General features: G+C 34.7%; 1 protein-coding gene across 1 annotated transcript in view; it reads right to left on the reverse strand.

Annotated features, from left to right (window-relative positions):
* The window catches only part of TTN (titin), a 282,533-nt gene that overhangs the window by 155,191 nt on the left and 109,742 nt on the right, over window positions 1-17,600 (reverse strand). Inside the window, exons 96-117 of the mRNA XM_054699459.1 lie at window positions 15,582-15,869; window positions 14,122-14,214; window positions 13,716-14,001; window positions 12,596-12,779; window positions 12,304-12,393; window positions 11,940-12,207; window positions 11,578-11,838; window positions 9,622-9,831; window positions 9,336-9,413; window positions 9,214-9,240; window positions 8,736-8,795; window positions 8,397-8,480; window positions 6,821-6,889; window positions 5,785-5,838; window positions 4,261-4,665; window positions 3,732-3,791; window positions 3,259-3,336; window positions 3,020-3,097; window positions 2,347-2,433; window positions 2,001-2,081; window positions 937-1,020; window positions 436-518 (exon numbers count right to left, since the gene is read on the reverse strand). Coding sequence (XP_054555434.1) covers window positions 436-518; window positions 937-1,020; window positions 2,001-2,081; window positions 2,347-2,433; window positions 3,020-3,097; window positions 3,259-3,336; window positions 3,732-3,791; window positions 4,261-4,665; window positions 5,785-5,838; window positions 6,821-6,889; window positions 8,397-8,480; window positions 8,736-8,795; window positions 9,214-9,240; window positions 9,336-9,413; window positions 9,622-9,831; window positions 11,578-11,838; window positions 11,940-12,207; window positions 12,304-12,393; window positions 12,596-12,779; window positions 13,716-14,001; window positions 14,122-14,214; window positions 15,582-15,869 — 3,008 coding nt within the window. The remainder of the gene's footprint in view (window positions 1-435; window positions 519-936; window positions 1,021-2,000; window positions 2,082-2,346; window positions 2,434-3,019; window positions 3,098-3,258; window positions 3,337-3,731; window positions 3,792-4,260; window positions 4,666-5,784; window positions 5,839-6,820; window positions 6,890-8,396; window positions 8,481-8,735; window positions 8,796-9,213; window positions 9,241-9,335; window positions 9,414-9,621; window positions 9,832-11,577; window positions 11,839-11,939; window positions 12,208-12,303; window positions 12,394-12,595; window positions 12,780-13,715; window positions 14,002-14,121; window positions 14,215-15,581; window positions 15,870-17,600) is intronic.

Raw genomic sequence — 17,600 nt, forward strand, 5'->3', positions numbered from 1 at the left:
TTTGATCTTTAACATTCTGTTGTGCTAAAGTCTCCAGTTGTTGCTATTTGTATCTCATTCTAATCCATGGAAATGTTTTTATTAAGAAAAAAATCACATATATGAGGGGTTAAAGGATTTTTCCTGGAAACCTGCCTGCAGAAAACATGTTTTACAAATATTTCTTCATTTTCTAAGAGAGGCAAGGTATTAAAATTTTAAGATGGCAGCTTGCCATAGTTTACTTCTTTTAATCACACCTTTTGGTAGTGCCTTTGAAATGTTGGCTATCATAAATCATGCATATCAAGAGTACAACCTCTACATTGACAAACAATTGCAAAGCCCAGGGAGCATGTAAAAGACACAAAACAAAGAGCACAGTCGATTGAAGACTCTCTAAAGCAAAGGACTTGCATTTGGGGCAAAGTTTCCCTATGATCAGTTTCGGTGTACCTTTTGGGGAGCAGCAGCTTCCTTCTTTGGAACAGGAACTGGCTTTTTCTCCTCTGGCACAGGTTTCTTGGGAACTTCAGGAACTTTAAAGGTAACATTGTTGAAACAATGTTTAGAATTCAAGTCTCCTTCTCAGACACTTAAGATTACATTAAATCATAAATCCTCAGTAAGATTGGAAGAATTTAGGAAGCAACTTAATATGCTCTACTTGTGACAGAAATGTATGTAAAAGACGGCAATGACATGGAGACATTACATACATTACATGAAGTAAAAACCCAACCAGCATGTGTGGAGTCAAAAAGTATCAAAGTATACAAGTTTCAAAACATGTTATTGGTACTTGTTTAATAATACACCACTACAAATTAATGAAATCAACAGACACGGAATTAAATATATCACAAATGATTTACAGATGTTATTTCATTATAACGCATTTCCCATAGGACACACAAGAAGACAGATATGAAGAATTTGTTTTCAGAACTATTCTACCTTTGGCTGGTGGGGGTTCCACCTTTTTAGGAACAGGAACAGGGACCACTTCTTCTGGGACTGGTTTCTTAGGTGGCTCAGGGACTTAAAAAAATACACCGTATTTGAGAGACTGTCCCTTGACAATAAGGCATATATGTAAGATATAGAATTAAATAAAGAGTAGACATTGCCTTTTTATGCTACAGTGCACGGAAAGTACATATTAGATATAAGGGTGAAGGAAAATGGATGAATGGCTAATTAGAAAATGTGGTGGTGGTTATTCACCTCAAATTAGGAATAGGTAAGAGAACCCCATCCTTGGAGGTGTCTGCCTGTTTCCCAGGCACCAGTATAAGAAACGTTACTTTTATAAAGCACCTGCATTAGAACAACTGTATTATATTATTTTATTGATTGATTGATCAATTTTATCTTAAGTGTTAAACTATTTGACGGGGACAGAGTCCTCATCTGTACCTGCTGCCAATTTCCCATTTCATGATGGTGTGAAGATGCCTTCCTACTAAGGTACCGACCATGATGTTATGGTGGCAGCGTTGGCAAGAGAAGCAGAATAGCCTGCCATCATGCTGCCTTTCTACCACACAGATATAATTGACGCAAGCATCCTCAGAAATAGAGTAATAAAATGCAGTGAGTTACTGAAGGTTTATTGTCATAGTTTTTGAAGTAATTTACTTAATTCTAAGTTTATATAATTTTTTTTTTAATCATGGGGGTGTTAAACTGCTAGGCCAAAGAATTCCTGAAAGCCTAACCATCAGGTGAGCAGGCCAGGTGAGCTGGGCTGAGCTGTGTCCAGGTGACTGTATTTCTATTTCCACATAGCTGGTCACTAGAGTGTCAGCTCCCTGAAGCAGGGACCAGAGCCTCTATTCTTTTTCATTTCTCTCTCCTGTGCCCTCTTCACAGTCCTTCCATCCCCCCTCATTATGTCTTTTACATAATTGCTATAGATTCGCTGACCTTGTGACCAAATTTAATATCAATATGATTGTATTCAGATGCTTATTATAGAACTCTTAAAAGATTTTAAACTTAGAATGATTGATTAATACCTTTAGGTGGAGGTTCAATCTTTTTGGAAACAGCAACATGAATTTTCTCTTCAACATGAGTTTTCTTTTGTACCTCAGGGACTTAAAAAATGCATTTATTATTAAATTAAAATTTAAAAATATAATTAAGTAATTAATTTCTGGGCATGTCATATGGTGGGTGATAACTGTAATTTACAAAGAATATTGAAATATGAATTAAAAGAGACAGAAGTGAAATGAAGAGATGACAGAAAATAATAAGGCAACATACGCCTACATAAACACAAATTAGGTAAGAAGAAGAAGGATTAATATCCATCTAAAGCCCTTCCATTTGGGGCCTCATATTCAAATTTTCCTATACCTGTGACTGACACCTCTTCCTCTGTGTGAGAAGCAAAGAACATCTTTTCTTCTGAAATAACCATCTTCTTGGTATGCACAGCTGGTACTTTAAAGAGAGTGTTTCATATTAGTACTTTCTTCTCCAGGACAAGATAGCAGATAAAATACATAGGTCAGATACTATAATTAAGTCTTTAGATAGAATGAGTGGGTTAGTAAAGCTTGAGAACAAATTTTGCATTGACAAGAAACCATGGTGTTTTGAGCTACAAACAACCCATGCAGCTTTTATCAGATATTATTAAATGGGAATCAAATAGACACAACTTCTTCACACTTGATATGGCGCTTTTCTGAATCTGTTAAGGGCTAGTCATATAAATGAAGGGGTGGGGAATATTATATGCCATGGAATGTATGGCATAGAAAGAAGACAACTCGTTAAATACAAAATCCTCTTTATGTTAAAAAATTACGTAATTTAAAAGGAAAATTACAAAGACACAGAATATTATCATTTACTTAAATTATGCATATATTCAACTGAACTTAAAATGTAGACTATGTAAGAATGTTTTTTTTCTTGGTAATTTCTAATTTGTGAATTGTTTAGTAATATATGTACACATCCACACATGCGGTAAAACAGTAAAAATGTTTAGCACTTGTAGCTGAAAGACAAAGATGTGTACCTTTTACTTCAATAACTTCTTCCTGCACTGGAACCCGGGACGGTTTTTGTGGGACAATCTTCTTTGAAACTTCGGGTACTTAAAAAATATGTACAGATATATTTGTATTGTGAAGAATATGACTTTGTACAAAATACAAACTTAGTTTAGATGACCATATAAATAACTAGCATATGAGTATATCTCAATAAATATATGAATTGGGTACATGGTTCTAGAAATGTAATAAATCATAATACCTTTGGTGACTTGAACTTTTTCTTCTTCCATTCTTCGAGAAGTCTTTTCAATTTTTTCGACTACGGGCTTCTTTACGACTGCAAACATTTTAAAAAAATTGCAGCAGTTTTAGAATGTCTACTAAAATACTCTCTCTATTTATATTATATATACATATGTATGTATATATCTGTGCAGATATATGTAGAATATTTTTAGAGAGAGACAAGCTTGATGTTCTGGACTTCAAGTACAAGTCTTTGTACTTAAAATATATTGTATTTTATTTTATATTTGCCATAACAATCTTTCTCTAATTTTTTTTAAATTAAATGAATTAAATAGATATTCTTAGCAAAAAATCATTGATACAATAAAGTTTACAGAAGAAGTTGTGCCTATTGGATTGAAATGATGATCATACATTTTTGCCAAACAAGCCATGATGATGATGTTGGTGCTTTGACTTATTTAAATAATTCCAATTACATACCTTTAGGAGCTGGTACTTTCTTTTCAGGTACTTTTGCTGGAACTTTTCTCTCATGTGATTCTTTAAAGAAGATGTGAATAAGAAGACATGCTTAACTAGGTATGTTCTAATGGGTTGCACAATTACAAAAGAAATAAGTAAAGACAGTATATAATTGTATAAAGTATTATATTGGGGATCTTTATTGCTAACATGATTCCAGGAGCTGGATGATTACAAAGCAGGATCAAGCAGAGATGCAGCAAGGTAGTAAAAATAAAACTTGATCTCTGCATTAGAAAATAGCTTTTGGAGTATAGTCTTGATAATATGACTAAGTGATTTAACTTAAAATGTCGAAACTGGAAGTAACTGAAAAAAATGAAGATTAAGTCTTAAAGATTAAATTTCTAAAGATTTCTAAACTTAAAAAAATGAAATGTCATTTCTTCTATTTCATATCCATTGCAAATCAAGTTAATAACATGGAAGATATAATGAACTATGCAAAGTCAAAAAAAAGAGAAAAATTGTCACCCAATTTACATACCTTCATAAACCTCCTTTTGAACTTGAACAACTTCTCTTTCTTGATAAGTCTCCCCCCACTCTTCCTCCCCTTCATCATAACCTTCTTCCCTTTCATAATATTGTTGCCCTTCTTCAAAATCTTCTTCCCATTCCTCATAAACTTCCTTTTTAGCTTCTACCTTGGTCTCTTCATAGTCTTCATCTGGTTCTTCATAATAAGGTTCTTCGAATGGCTCTGTATATGGTTCTACTTCCAGTTCGTCATAAGGTTCGTCCAAAGATTCTATGAAAAGTTTCTTCTCCTCATAGACAGCTTGCTTTTTCTCATACACCATTTCCTTTTCTTTCTGAACCTCTTTCTTTCTGGTTATGGTCATTATTTTTACTTCTTCAGCCTTGGAGGATACATCAATTATTTCAGGAGCTAAAATAAATGAATAGATATAAAATAAGATTATATTAGCTAATTTCATTATTTTAATAAATTACATCACTAAACAATAGTCTGTGTGGTCAAATGGCATCAGTTTCTCAGAGCTCAACATTATGTTGGTAATTTGTTTAGTTTTCTTTGTATTGGTTCCATTTAAATTTATATTGACTGTGAAACACAATAATGAGTAGCAAGATGCACTCTATTCTTAATCTGAGGATTTTCCAGTGTGAACAAAATGACATTAAGTAAATAGTAAATGGATACATCTTCCATTGTTTTATTGGAGCTTCAGTTTCAAAATTCCTAGTTTCGAACTATTTCAATATTTGATCATCTAATGGGATTTATACTTAATTTCTGCAGTTAGCCTCTATTTACATGTCCAATTATCCTTTCAAAAACATTTCTGATTTTTAAAAGATTTATTTATTCATGCATACAAAAACAGGGGTACAGGCCAGATGTGCGGGAGGGTGAGAGGATTCACCAGAGACAGAGCGGGGAATAAACAGGCAGACTAACTAAAATACACTGCTGAGGGGAGCAGTGGGCCAGACAGGAGAGGTCTGCTGAGCCATGTGGTTATCCCCCCGGCCGGCCAGCATTGAACCTGCACTGCAGAGGCTGCAGACAGCTTCACAGCGCTGCACTCAACTGCCTGTGTCACCAGGGAGGCCCTGAAACATTTCTGATTTTAAAGCTACATGTTTTACAGTCAATTGAGACTGTTAAGTTTAATAAATGAGTTACTTTTATATAACAACTTAAAAAAATCTGTAAGGTTAACATTATTTACGTGATCCTTAAAATTTATTGTAAGCTATAACTGAAATGTGTAGCTAACAAGTAGAAATAGGTGGTCTGTCTATTTCTAGTCCTCGCCACTCTTTTTCCTGTGTGCATTGCACTAATGTTTAAGCATCTGCCTGGGTCTCCTTTCCAGAGATGGAAACAGTAAGTAGACATAATTTCTAATGTTTACTTAAACATAGCAGAGGAGACTCTACAACTTTACAATAAACTAAAAGCTTAATGTTTAAAAATGACAGTGATGCAATCTCAGAAAGAAATAGAATAAAGATACTTAATAATTTCTTTTTCATTTACCTTTTGCTGGAATTAAGGCAGTAGGAGGTGGGGGCTTCTTGGCAACCTCTGGAACTTTAAAAACATAACATACACATTTATTTTTAGATTATGCATTGTTTAATGTTTACTAGTTCTTTCTACTCTTGTTAGTCATTTGTATAATCTATAGCTAGTACTAATATACCAATGTTTTTAGACTTTCCACATTTAGTTAACCAGAAATGTGATACAATACCAGATTAGTTAAAATGCAGAAAGGCTGAAGTTTGATTCTAGTTCAGGTTGATATAAAATAATTTATATTAACATAGGAGAATATTCAACATAGTCATTGTTAAACATTTTTTTCAATTTTTTTAATGATTAACTTTAAAGTTCATAAGATATCCATGCTTTTTGAACTCCTTTTTTTTCTGTATATTTCACAATGACCACCCAGAAAAAATGTCTCAGTAAAATGTCTCAGAACGCTTTGCCCTCTTGCATTCTTGTTTTAGGAGGTTGCTGTTGGCTGATCTTAGACTGATGTAGAAAATTGTTTATTTAAATTTAGTTATCTAATCTTCTTCTTAAAAAAACCTTCCAGAATACTGTAAAAATGACTTGAATAAACTCTTATTCAACAAGATTGTTTCCTCCTCTGCTATAAACTTTTATCTAAAATGAAGCAGGAAAGATGCTGAGTTGGGCTGGAGCAGCTACTTGGCATCTGCATCTGCCCTTGATGTGACTTGGCCAGGGCCGACTGTTGAACCAGAGAGAAGAGCCTTCTACAAAGCAATGCCTTCACTATCCACAGGGAAGAAGAACTCTCTGGGGTAGCCATTGGATGCCATGTGCAGACAGGCACAGGAGAAAAGAAAAGGGGGAAAAAAGAAAACTGAGAAAGAGAATGTAAGGACTGACTTACAGAGGGTGAGAGTGAATGAAGGGAGAGGTTCCATTTTTTGAGTTCAAAGTCTTACCCTTCCTCCACCCTGCATCACTTAGGGTTTAAGCATTTCAACAAAGAGAAAAGCTTTATGATTGAGTTTTGATTAATTCATTATAATACCTTTAGGTGGCTCTTCCTTGGGCTTTGCAACAATCTTTTTGGCATCTTTCTTTACAGCTTTTTTGGTCACTAAAAAAAATAAGATGTCAGAAGTCAATAACTTAAGGTTTTCCAGAAACCAATAGTTTTATTGAAATATTTTATTTTTTTCTTATGTGTTGATGGCAACAAGAGGCTCCGCACATTGTTACAAAATATTCAGAAAGATCTTGGACTAGAATGCAGAGAACTTCTTGAAGCAAGATAAAATATGGACTGTGTATTACATCTTTATGGATTTTATGCCTCCTAAGAGTTAAAGTTTTCAAGACATTAAGATTGAGGCTACATGACATGATAAATAGAAGAGGTAGATATTTTCATTTTTGTATCACTTACTAAATGATTTACTAAATGAAAATCCTGTAAATGGTGTATTGTGGGAGGTTTCTTTCCTTGTTGCTGACCTCGATCATGACCCTTAATCAAAATTTGATTTGGCTCCTAGTATTCATGGATAAACAACACTTTTTAATTTTTAAATAAGATTTAGTTTCTCAGATTGCCTAGTGAGTGCTCATCCTTAGCCATAGACACTAGCAAAGAATGAATCATTCATTAAAATAGATTATTATTCCTGGCAAATATAAATAGAAATCCAATTTATGGCTATTGATTCTTGTTCCTCTCTACCAGAAGTGATAAACTATGTTTAACCTCTTTCTTTAAGTTTAAAAAATACTTTTCTTTGTTACTGACACTGTGTTAGTCACAAAACCAGAAGATTTTTTTAAAATTGAATTTCTCCTGAGACTGAAAAATCACTCAAGTTTTGACACTGACAGTGGCAGATATTAAGGCATAAGCATGACAAAACCTTGAAAGTTCTCCAGTCGCGTTGACTTGGAATGGAAAAATGTAACTTTGGCATGTAGAATTCCCCCCCCCCCCATGGTGTTGGGAGAATTCTAGCAGCAATTCTAATTTACAGGAACTTTAGAATGTTCTAGGCATTCTGTTACCTGTTTAGTTAAGCAGTTTTGGGTCACAAACAGTACAATTTCCCTATTGAAATATTTGAGAGGGGCAATTCCCTGGCATATTCAAGAGCTCCTTATTGGTGAGCTCATTCCTTAGCTAAAATTAAAGATATTCTAAATCATGCTTTTGTAAGCTAGTAGTAAAATTTAAACAGTAGTTAACATTATAGTTGTGAAAAAACACAAACTGTAATTTGCAACTTGACTATAAGCTAGTATCGTTTATTTCCATGTGTCTCACTAGAAATTGATTCCATTATTTTATTGTTACAGGTAGTACTAGCAAAACATGAAACATTCTGTTTGCAGTTAAAGATTAAGTGACTTATTTAGAAAAAAGACTTTTAAGAATCATATTCTATTTGCTTGATGATTTTCAGACTTTTAGGCACAAGTCTCACACATTAGTTAGATGACATTTAAGAACAAATAATTTACATTTTGAAGAGCAATTTAATATGTTGAGCACTAGAGGGCTAACGTGTTACATCAAACATTTTCCAGGTCTGCAATTGTTGAAACTGTATTTTGATGTTTAGGAAGATGATATGTAATACCTTCAATGCGTTTTGCTGGTGGTTTCTTTTCTTCAGGCTCTGGTAGCAACAGAGGGATTGGAGGAGCAACCACAGGGGGGATTTCTGAAAAAATAAATGCTATCATCATTACCATGGTTTTATTTCCTATTTTGAATTCTCACGCATTTCTTTCAGTACTTTTTAAAGGTATTCAAATGAAAACAGCATGTATTCACAGTTGCAACTACTCTTTTGTCTAGGTTTTTAATTACACAGTGAAGAAAGTGACATGGAAGGATCTATTCTGACTCAGTGCTATGGTTTGGCATAGGAATAGAGTATTGATGTGCCAAGCCCAGGTGTGGTGGTAGGACTTACCTTCTGGAGGTACTGCCCTGATAGGCATGGTCGGGATTGGAACTCTTGAGTCAGGAATATCTGGAGAGGGACATTTAATGATGAGGGAAAGGAAGACATAGAGGAAAGGGAAACAAATATTTATTAGACAATTAAGATGTGCCTGACTTGTCAGGCATTTACAGTAGTGGAATCTAACATATAGACAAAAAGGTATTAGGATTCTTTTGCATGCAACCACATAGGCAAGTTTATTCCCTGTGAAAATCTGCTTTGGTCAATGGCCACACCATTTGGCACAATACAGAATGTCAGTTGAATGAGACCTCTTTATATCTAATTTTCCAAATTCACAAAGCCTACTACTTGTATTATTTTGTTGAAAATAATTTACTAAAAAAATAATAGTTTAAAACCTTTTAGTTGGCTTCTATCATTTACAAAATTATATTGAATGTAGTATAAGCAAACATCTTTTTTTTTTTTTTAAAAAACTTACCGGGAGGCTTCATTTCAAGTTTGATTTCTGCAAAAGAAAAAAGATATTTTTGGGGTTTAGAATTACCTGGGAAGGTCACTTTATTTCACAGATTGCAATGTAGTTTTAATGTGCTTTCTGACCTTTAGTTGTTAAGTACAGCTCTGCTGTGCTTCTTGCTTCACCTCTTGGCTCTAGTCGAGCAATTACTGAATAAACACCTAAGGAAAAGAATCATCGAAATCTTGTTCTCACACATTTGTAAATAACACTCCATTATTTAAGTGTAGTATGCATTTATTTAGAATTATCTTCCCTAAAAATATATTCTGTATAGAATCACAAAGTATAGTTGTAAAGTAAGATAGAAATATATAGTAAAACATGGTTTCAATTATATATTCATAGGTACACTATCTATTAAAATACCTTCATCATCGGGGGTCACATTGTGGATAGTCATATAATGGCAGCGACCATCATTTCTGAAGTTGTACTTCTGGCTCTCAGTCAGTTCTGTTGGTCCTTTGTACCATGTCACAATGGCATCATCAAAGGACACTTCGCACTCGAAGGTGGCAGATTGATGCTCACTCACCACAATGTTCTGAATGCGCTTTGTAAACTGAATTGGTTCAGCTGTTAAATACAAAGAGGGTTCAATGTTAGATTGCATGGGGAGGAGTTGCTGTCACTGTAATCTCAGATATTTAAAGTTCTCATCTTCTTTTAATCCAAGGGAAAATAGCAGAAATAGACTGAAAATCTAAACCATGAAGAAAATGCTCTTCTTTGTATCAGTAACAAAAGAAATTTCCTAACACTTCATTGTATTCCTGCAGACTCAGTGTTAGAAAGTGCAAAGAAATCCTGGAGAATCTTTAAAATATTTTCATGAAGGCAGCAGTCAAAGGTCCTTACAACTCAAAAGTCAAAGCAAACTTAAAAAATGTTAATGAAATGGGAGGTGGGGTTCAAAATAAGGAAATTTAATCTTAAGGTTATTATTTATTCCCTGTTGAAATTCTTTCCTCCATAAAATAATTTGGTGTTCAAACTCAATAGGAAATGTACCTGTCTAATTTCAGAGGATTCACTTTTAAGAGTTTTGAAACCTGGTTTGTGAGTGTCTGTGGGCATGCACAAGGAGCCCACCCACTGGAAATTGAAGGGGTGTTTAGGAGGCGCAGGAGCCGGAGTGGAGGCTCTTTCTGCAAAATTGTATCTTCAGATCAACGGATAACAGCATCATGGACAACTTAGATGTGAGATGTACTTTGGTGAACTTTCTTTTTAAAGGATCATATCAGAAATATGCCATTATTTTTTAAAAGATAACTTTCAACTTTACTTGAAACCATTTAAAGTTTTTGAAGTTTAAGTATTATCAGTCACTGAGTCAGAGATGCTGAAATGTCTATGTAAAGTAAAAGGTCCTTTAGTTGTACTTCAACATCTATAAATGGGCAACAGCAATGGTGGCAGATGCTGCCTGTAGCCAGAGTGTTGCTCACTGCACTCCAAGAATGGGGTCATAAGAGAGCGAATCCAATGAAAGGATTAGAAAGGAAATATTATTGTTCCTAAATCCTGAAATTTTACTTAATTTCAGATTCAGAAGGTTGGGATATAATCCTCAGAGGAGATACTTATTTTTGAAAGATAGTTGCTAATCACATTATCAAATTATTAATTATATCTATAAAGCTTCCTATACAATGAAATCAATTCTGATAATCAGCTCCTAGTCAGGGGAGATAGCCATGAAATCTGGTTTTTCCAAGATTGCTTTCTAGGAATCAGAACCATGGACTTCAGTAAAATTCTGGAATTTAATAGAAAGTCATGTCTTAGAGTGAAAACCGCTTCTGGTAAAAAACCAAAACAAAACCCCAAAAAAACTATGTAGAAGAGCGCCTCCCTGGTGGTGCAGGGGTTAAAGACAGCACTATCAAGCTATCCAGCCACTGCAACACAAGTTTAATCCCCACCCACCCCCACTGGCCAGGGAGCAACCCACACAGTGCAGCAGACCTCTCCTCACTCTCCTGCTGGTTCCCTCGGCAGTGTATTTCAGTAGATCTAATTGATCTTCTCACCCTCTGCACCTCTGGCCTGTACCCCGGTTCTTGTGTGCATAAATAAATAAACCTTAAAAAATTATATAGAAGATTGGCATTTATGTGAATATTTCCCTTTTGGTTTTGTATGAATTTTGAAGTATAGGTGAAGTCTATGAGTGTGTATGTTGGGAAATGAGGCAAGGGGGTTCTCTTGGGGTCTGTTTGATGGCTGTGGGCTGCAGGGGCCCTGCACACCACATCCCCTGCACACATCGTGCCCTGGCCTCCACTGTCATAACTGCAGCTGGACTCTTTCACCCACCTTCAATTCTGAGCTCTGCTGATGTTTCAAGGTCTTCGTATTTGCAGGTGTACTGCCCTTGGTCTTCTGCTCGGACATTTGCAATGGTCAGTTTGTGGACTTTGTGTTCCACTTCCGTTTTGTATCTCGGTTGGGGCTTAAGAATTCTGCCATTTCGGAACCATTCAGATTTTACATTTGGCACAGAAAATTGGCAAGTCATGGTGCAAGTCTGGCCTTCTTTCAAAGTAACATCCTGCAAATGTCGTTCCCAAGTAGGCTCTGTTCGAACATACAATGCAAATTTATTCAATACCACACATAGATGTGCTCAACAGTAAATTAATTTGACACTTTTTTTTTATAAAACTTTCTGTACTTACCAATTACAGTCAGTTTTGCACTAGCGATATGTGGACCACACACCAATCTATAATTGCCCTGATCTTTTAGTTGACAGTCTTTGACTCTGAGTGTGTGTCTATCACCATCGATGCTTATTTCAAATTTGTCACTGGGCTCTAGTTTTTCAGTTCCTTTGTACCAAGAGAGCTTGATTTCTGGATAATTAATTTTAATGTCAATTTCAAACACAGCATCATTATCTTTTAAAACTGTCTGATTTTCAATATCCTTGATCAGAGTGACAGGCTAGAAAAATAAAGTATTAAAATATGTGAGTTGTTCCAACCCATACATTTCCAACAATAAGTTGTTTATTTTATTATCAGAAAAATTTATTTTTACCTCTGTCTGTGACAGCCTTTGCTGGATAAATGATACAAGTTCCTCAAATTCTTTTTCTTCTTTCTCTGACTTCTCTATTTCTTCAATTTCCTGAGGAGAAAAAAAATGAGTAGTATACATGACATAAAATTTGAATCAGAGGATGCATTATTATGTTCAACTTTCATTCTTAATGTGGCTTAGGTTATATAAACTGATCTCATACAACTATAGAGTATGGAAATTCAAAGGCACATATTAGATGTTTCAAATGTGAATTTTTAAAGGTGATGCTGTATATAAAAGATCATACCAATCTATGTGTCTCTTCTTCTTGACTTTGCTTTAGCAGTTCAAATGCTTGAAGAAGACCCCGGAAGTCAGTGATTCCATACATACGAGCATATTTTTCATATTCTTTAGGATCAACATTTTTAAGAAGTTCCATAATATCAATTTCTTCTTCTTCCCCAGATCCTTTCTTTAAACTTGGAGCCCTATGTGAATCAAAAAACAAACTTAAGTCATTTGTCTTCTACTTATTTTGAATTACCTATCACCATTCAAAGATTGGTGTCATTGAGTTTCTTTCTCACAGAGGAATATTTGTGTCTTTATTCAAGAAATAATTCTATCCTCAACTGTGAAATAAAAAAAAATGTGGGTTTGGTGATGGAGTGGATTAAGATTGGACAATTGTTACAAGGAGTTATTGGACAATTGTTACAAGGAGAAATTTGATCAAAGAGTTTAAGAAATACTCAAAAAGTAATAACAAAGAGTTTAAGAAAGGAAAGCATAACGGAAGAGTTTTGTAAGCTTTTCAAAGAGCCTAATCAAAGATCAAGGAAAAATAGCAGCAGTAATGGGAAGCATTGGTAGAGATATGGAAATTAAAATTAGTAATTATGTTAAACATAAATTTATTGAAATTACGGGTAATTTTGGGAAATGTTTAAAATAGAAAACCACCCAGTACATCAAAAATCATACCCAGAAAGAGACAAAGACAATAATTGAATATCTAGACATACACAACTTTCTGTAGAGGCTATAACTTTTTGTTTAAATTTTTAATAAAAAATTATCTTATTCTCAAAACCCTATCTTAACAAACCACTCACTTATATCCAAAGCATGTGTTAAAACTATGTTTTAACAAAATATAGTTTGTGTTAAAATGCCGATGTGTTTATGCTCTTTCATAATCTGAAACTTGGAGGGGATGGCTCACCTATCCTTTTTTTTAATTGCGCAACATTGGTTTATAACATTACATATGTTTCAGGTATACAGAATTTATAAATTAACACCAGAATATTGATTACCAAAAGTCTAGTTTCCATACTTCCCCAAACAATTGAGTGCATGCTTCTTGAGAGAGCTCTTTTGAGAATGGAAAATTACCAAGTGTAGTGCTTCATTGAACTTACTTTTTCAGCATTGCTCTGAGATCTCCTTCAATTTTCTCTTGTTTCTTCCTTTCATCCACCTGTAAGTTAACATTACTTTCAATTTCCCCGTGTTTATTAAATGCAACACAGCGATATAATCCAGAATCAGTTTTTGTGGTGTCTCTAATCTCCAGCTTTGCCTCATCGCCTTTTTGGTGGATAAAAACGCGACCTCCTTGGTTCAGCTGTCTCCATTTCCCTTTTGTCCATTTAACATTTGGGATTGGATCACCTCCAACTTTTGCAATGAATGTTGCAGTAGTTTCTAAGGAATGACAAAAACATATTAATGAAAAATTTAACTTTCCAAAATTGCTTCTCTGAAATTAAGGCAGTAACAAAATGCCTAAAATAGATGGACATGTACTTTTCATGAAGTACTTACTTTCTATGACTCTGATACTCTGAGGTTCTGATACAAAGAAGAGCTTCCCTTCTACTGCTGCTTTCTTAGCTGCTGGGGCCGCAGCTGGTTTATCTAAAAAAACAAATTTACATGTTTTATTATCACAATTAGCTTCAATGCAATAAATAATTCCCTATGCAAAAGAAGCTTTAAGAGCGTTGCAGCCTCACAAATATGCACTCTAGAGCTCACTTTATATGACAATAGATTACAGAACTAGTTGAAGCTATTAGCAGCACTTTATCTTGTATTTCTACATTTTACTTTGTTTTTTAATGAATTTATTTACTTTTAAAATTGAGCTAACGTGCAGCCCCCCCCACCTCCAGTCAGGTATGGCCACTGGAGCCCACCGCCACCAGATCACCCACAGTCCACCATCATTGTCCATTGTGCTTCCTTCCCTGTTCTCACCTGTCCCCCACCCTGGGCGACTTAGTTCTGTACTCAGCTTTCAAGGGTTAGTTTTTAAGTTTGTCTTTACTGCCCTTTAGTTTTGTTTCTCTAGAACTGGGATATAGACCAGAGGTGTGAGGGGGTGAGAGGATTCACCAGAGGCAGAGTGGAGAAGCAGAACAGGTGGATCTACTGAATTGCACTGCTGAGGGGAGCAGGAGGCAAGTGAGGAGAGGTCTGCTGTGCCATGTGGGTTAGTTTCCTGGCTAGGGATCGAATTCATGCCATAGTGGCTGGTGATAGCTTGATAGCGCTGAGACTTTAACCCCTGTACTACCAAGGAGGCCCTCCTTCTGATTTCTTTCACATAGCATAATCCCTTCCAGCTCCAACCATGTTGCTGTAAGTGGCATGAATTTATCTCCTTTTGATTGCCATAGCACTGTATGTATATATTACATCTTCCTAATTCACTCATCTGTTTTGGGGCACTTAGGTTAGTTCCATAATTTGACTATTGTAAACAGAGTTCCAATAAATACAGGAGTGCAAGTCTCCTTTCAAATTAGTATTTTTGAATTTTTCAGGTAGATGCCTGGAGTGGAATTACTGGGTCATATCGCAGATCTGTTTTTATAGGTTTGACTTTGTTATATAGAGTTCCTCTAAGACTAAGACATTAAGCTACCTTATACCGCATTATTACAGTATCATTTTTTGAATTTCATTTAATTACACTTTCTTGGGTATGGTGAAAAGAGGCCCAAGAAATATGATGGTGAACTAGGGGTAGTTTTAGGCATTTACATTAGTTATTGCATTTTAGTAGTTATTGCATTTACATTAAACTACAATAGTAGTTATTGCATTTATATTAAATTGCCAAATATTTCAATTATAATAAGGAGGCTGCAAATTGAAAGCTGTTATTTCTAAAAACCAAATTATATTCTTATTTAAAACTGCCATAAGCAAATAAACTCGAGCAGTTGACTTTATCTGAATAATACTTTTGAGGTAGGTGTAGTTTGAAGTGTCTGTACCTTTAATGGTCACTTTTGATTTGGAAGTGTCACTTCCAGCCACATTTGAAGCTTTACACACATAATCTCCTGAATCTGCTTTAGCAACATCCTTGAGTTCCAGCACAGCGGTCCCGTTAGCAAAGCTGAAGCTGCATCTGTCTGAAGGCTTTATTTCCCTGCCAGCTTTCAACCACTGGATCCTGATGGGCTCTGATCCTTGGACGTGGCAACTGAGTTGCACGAATTCCCCTTCACTCACAGTTACTGGAGAAAGGTGCTGATCGAACACAGGTGGCTTCTTAGGTTCTGGAATTAAAAAAGGTATTTTCATGAGAAACATAAAAGAGGAAAAAGTATAAAATGATGGAAAAGAAATAAATTTTCCCTTTAACAGGTCATATTGGTTGCTGTAGTAAAATGGGATCACATGCCTGATTCCTCTATGAAGGCAATAGACATATTTGTTGGATAAAAAAAGATAAATGTTTAAAAATAAGCAAAGAACAGATGCCATGCTACCCATAAATCACCCAAGCATCTGTGTCCTCATTAAGCACTGCAAACATTGCACTGGCATTTACCAGAAACTTCTGTGCCACATAGCATACTACTGATTTTCCTTAACCTGCTTCTGGCTGTATTTTCACTGAACCCTAAAAACTAAGAGCTTAGTAGGGAATTCTGCTCACGTAGAAAAGCAATTATTGAAACCCTCTGGGAAAGAAAGCCAACATTTGTGTAATCTATGAGCCCCCATCTTGATATGTAATTTTCTCCGATGTTCATCTTTAGCTATTTAGTACAGTTATAGGATTGTTTAAAATTCAAAGGAATTAGGAACTGAAGCTCAGTGTTCAACTGAAAACCAATGAAGATGATACAAATAACATGACAGGAAGGCCATGTACAACTCAGGCTTATGTAGTGATTTTATTCAATGATTCTGAGACCTAGACACAAGAATAAAGCAAAATGCATGATTGTAAAGTATAAAATTTGTGATATCTAGTCTTTTAAAATATTTTATAAATAACCTCAGGATTCTATAGAAAGTGTTTATCTACTCAATGACAAAACTATCAAAGATTTAAGTCATGAATATGTCACTGTTAAGAATACATTTTTCATTTTACTAAATGCATTCTAAAACTAAGTGTATTTAAAACCCATTAAAGGAGTGATGAAATTTATATTTTAAGTTAATTCAATAAAGTAGCTTATTAATGATATTCATCTTTTAATGATATTAACTTATTATCAGTGCATCTGGGAAAGGACAACTAGATCATCAGAGATGGTAATTAATTCCAAGCTACTTGAAAATGTTACTTTGTGAAGTCATTTTGATGAGTCTGCACCATAGTTATCTGGATGAAGTGAGATCTTCATAAACAATAGTCATTTCATTGCCACAGCCATAAATATGCACCTTAATGTATCTTCCATAATGATAACCAATATCTTTCTACACACCTTATTTCTTTTTTGGCAAATTTTATCCTTTTGTATGAAGGCTTTATGATTAATATTCATTTTCAGGTTAAAAGCTTTGGACAACATATGTCAAATAATAATCCTTTAGAAATACAGTTAGAAAAGAGAATGTTTAGAATGTGATATAATTTATAATAAGCCAAGTTATGCAATATTCAATGATGAAATTTAAAATTTAAAAAATAAATGTGCTTCATAAAATTTATATGTCACTTGTGCATGAATTTCAGAGCAGGCACAGACTTCTAATTGCCTGAGAGAATTATAGGATTTGATTTACAAGCTAAGATTTTAGTCTATTGTGGCTTACTTTGCTGGGCTAAGCAATTGAATTACAAACTATATATATAATATATATATAATTAGTAAACATATATAGAATCACTTCAAGAAATTAAAGCATGTATACAGTTGTCCCTTGAAAAAATCATGGGTTAGGTGTGCCAATCCCTTAGAGTTAAAAATTCTGTATAACTCTTGACTTCCCCCAAATTTAAGTACATTCATCCTTTGGTAGAGGATGGAGTGGGCTGACTGCAAATA

Source organism: Talpa occidentalis, unplaced genomic scaffold, assembly GCF_014898055.3.
Source record: "Talpa occidentalis isolate TD23 unplaced genomic scaffold, MPIMG_talOcc4v2.1 talOcc4.3, whole genome shotgun sequence".
NCBI lineage: Eukaryota > Metazoa > Chordata > Mammalia > Eulipotyphla > Talpidae > Talpa > Talpa occidentalis.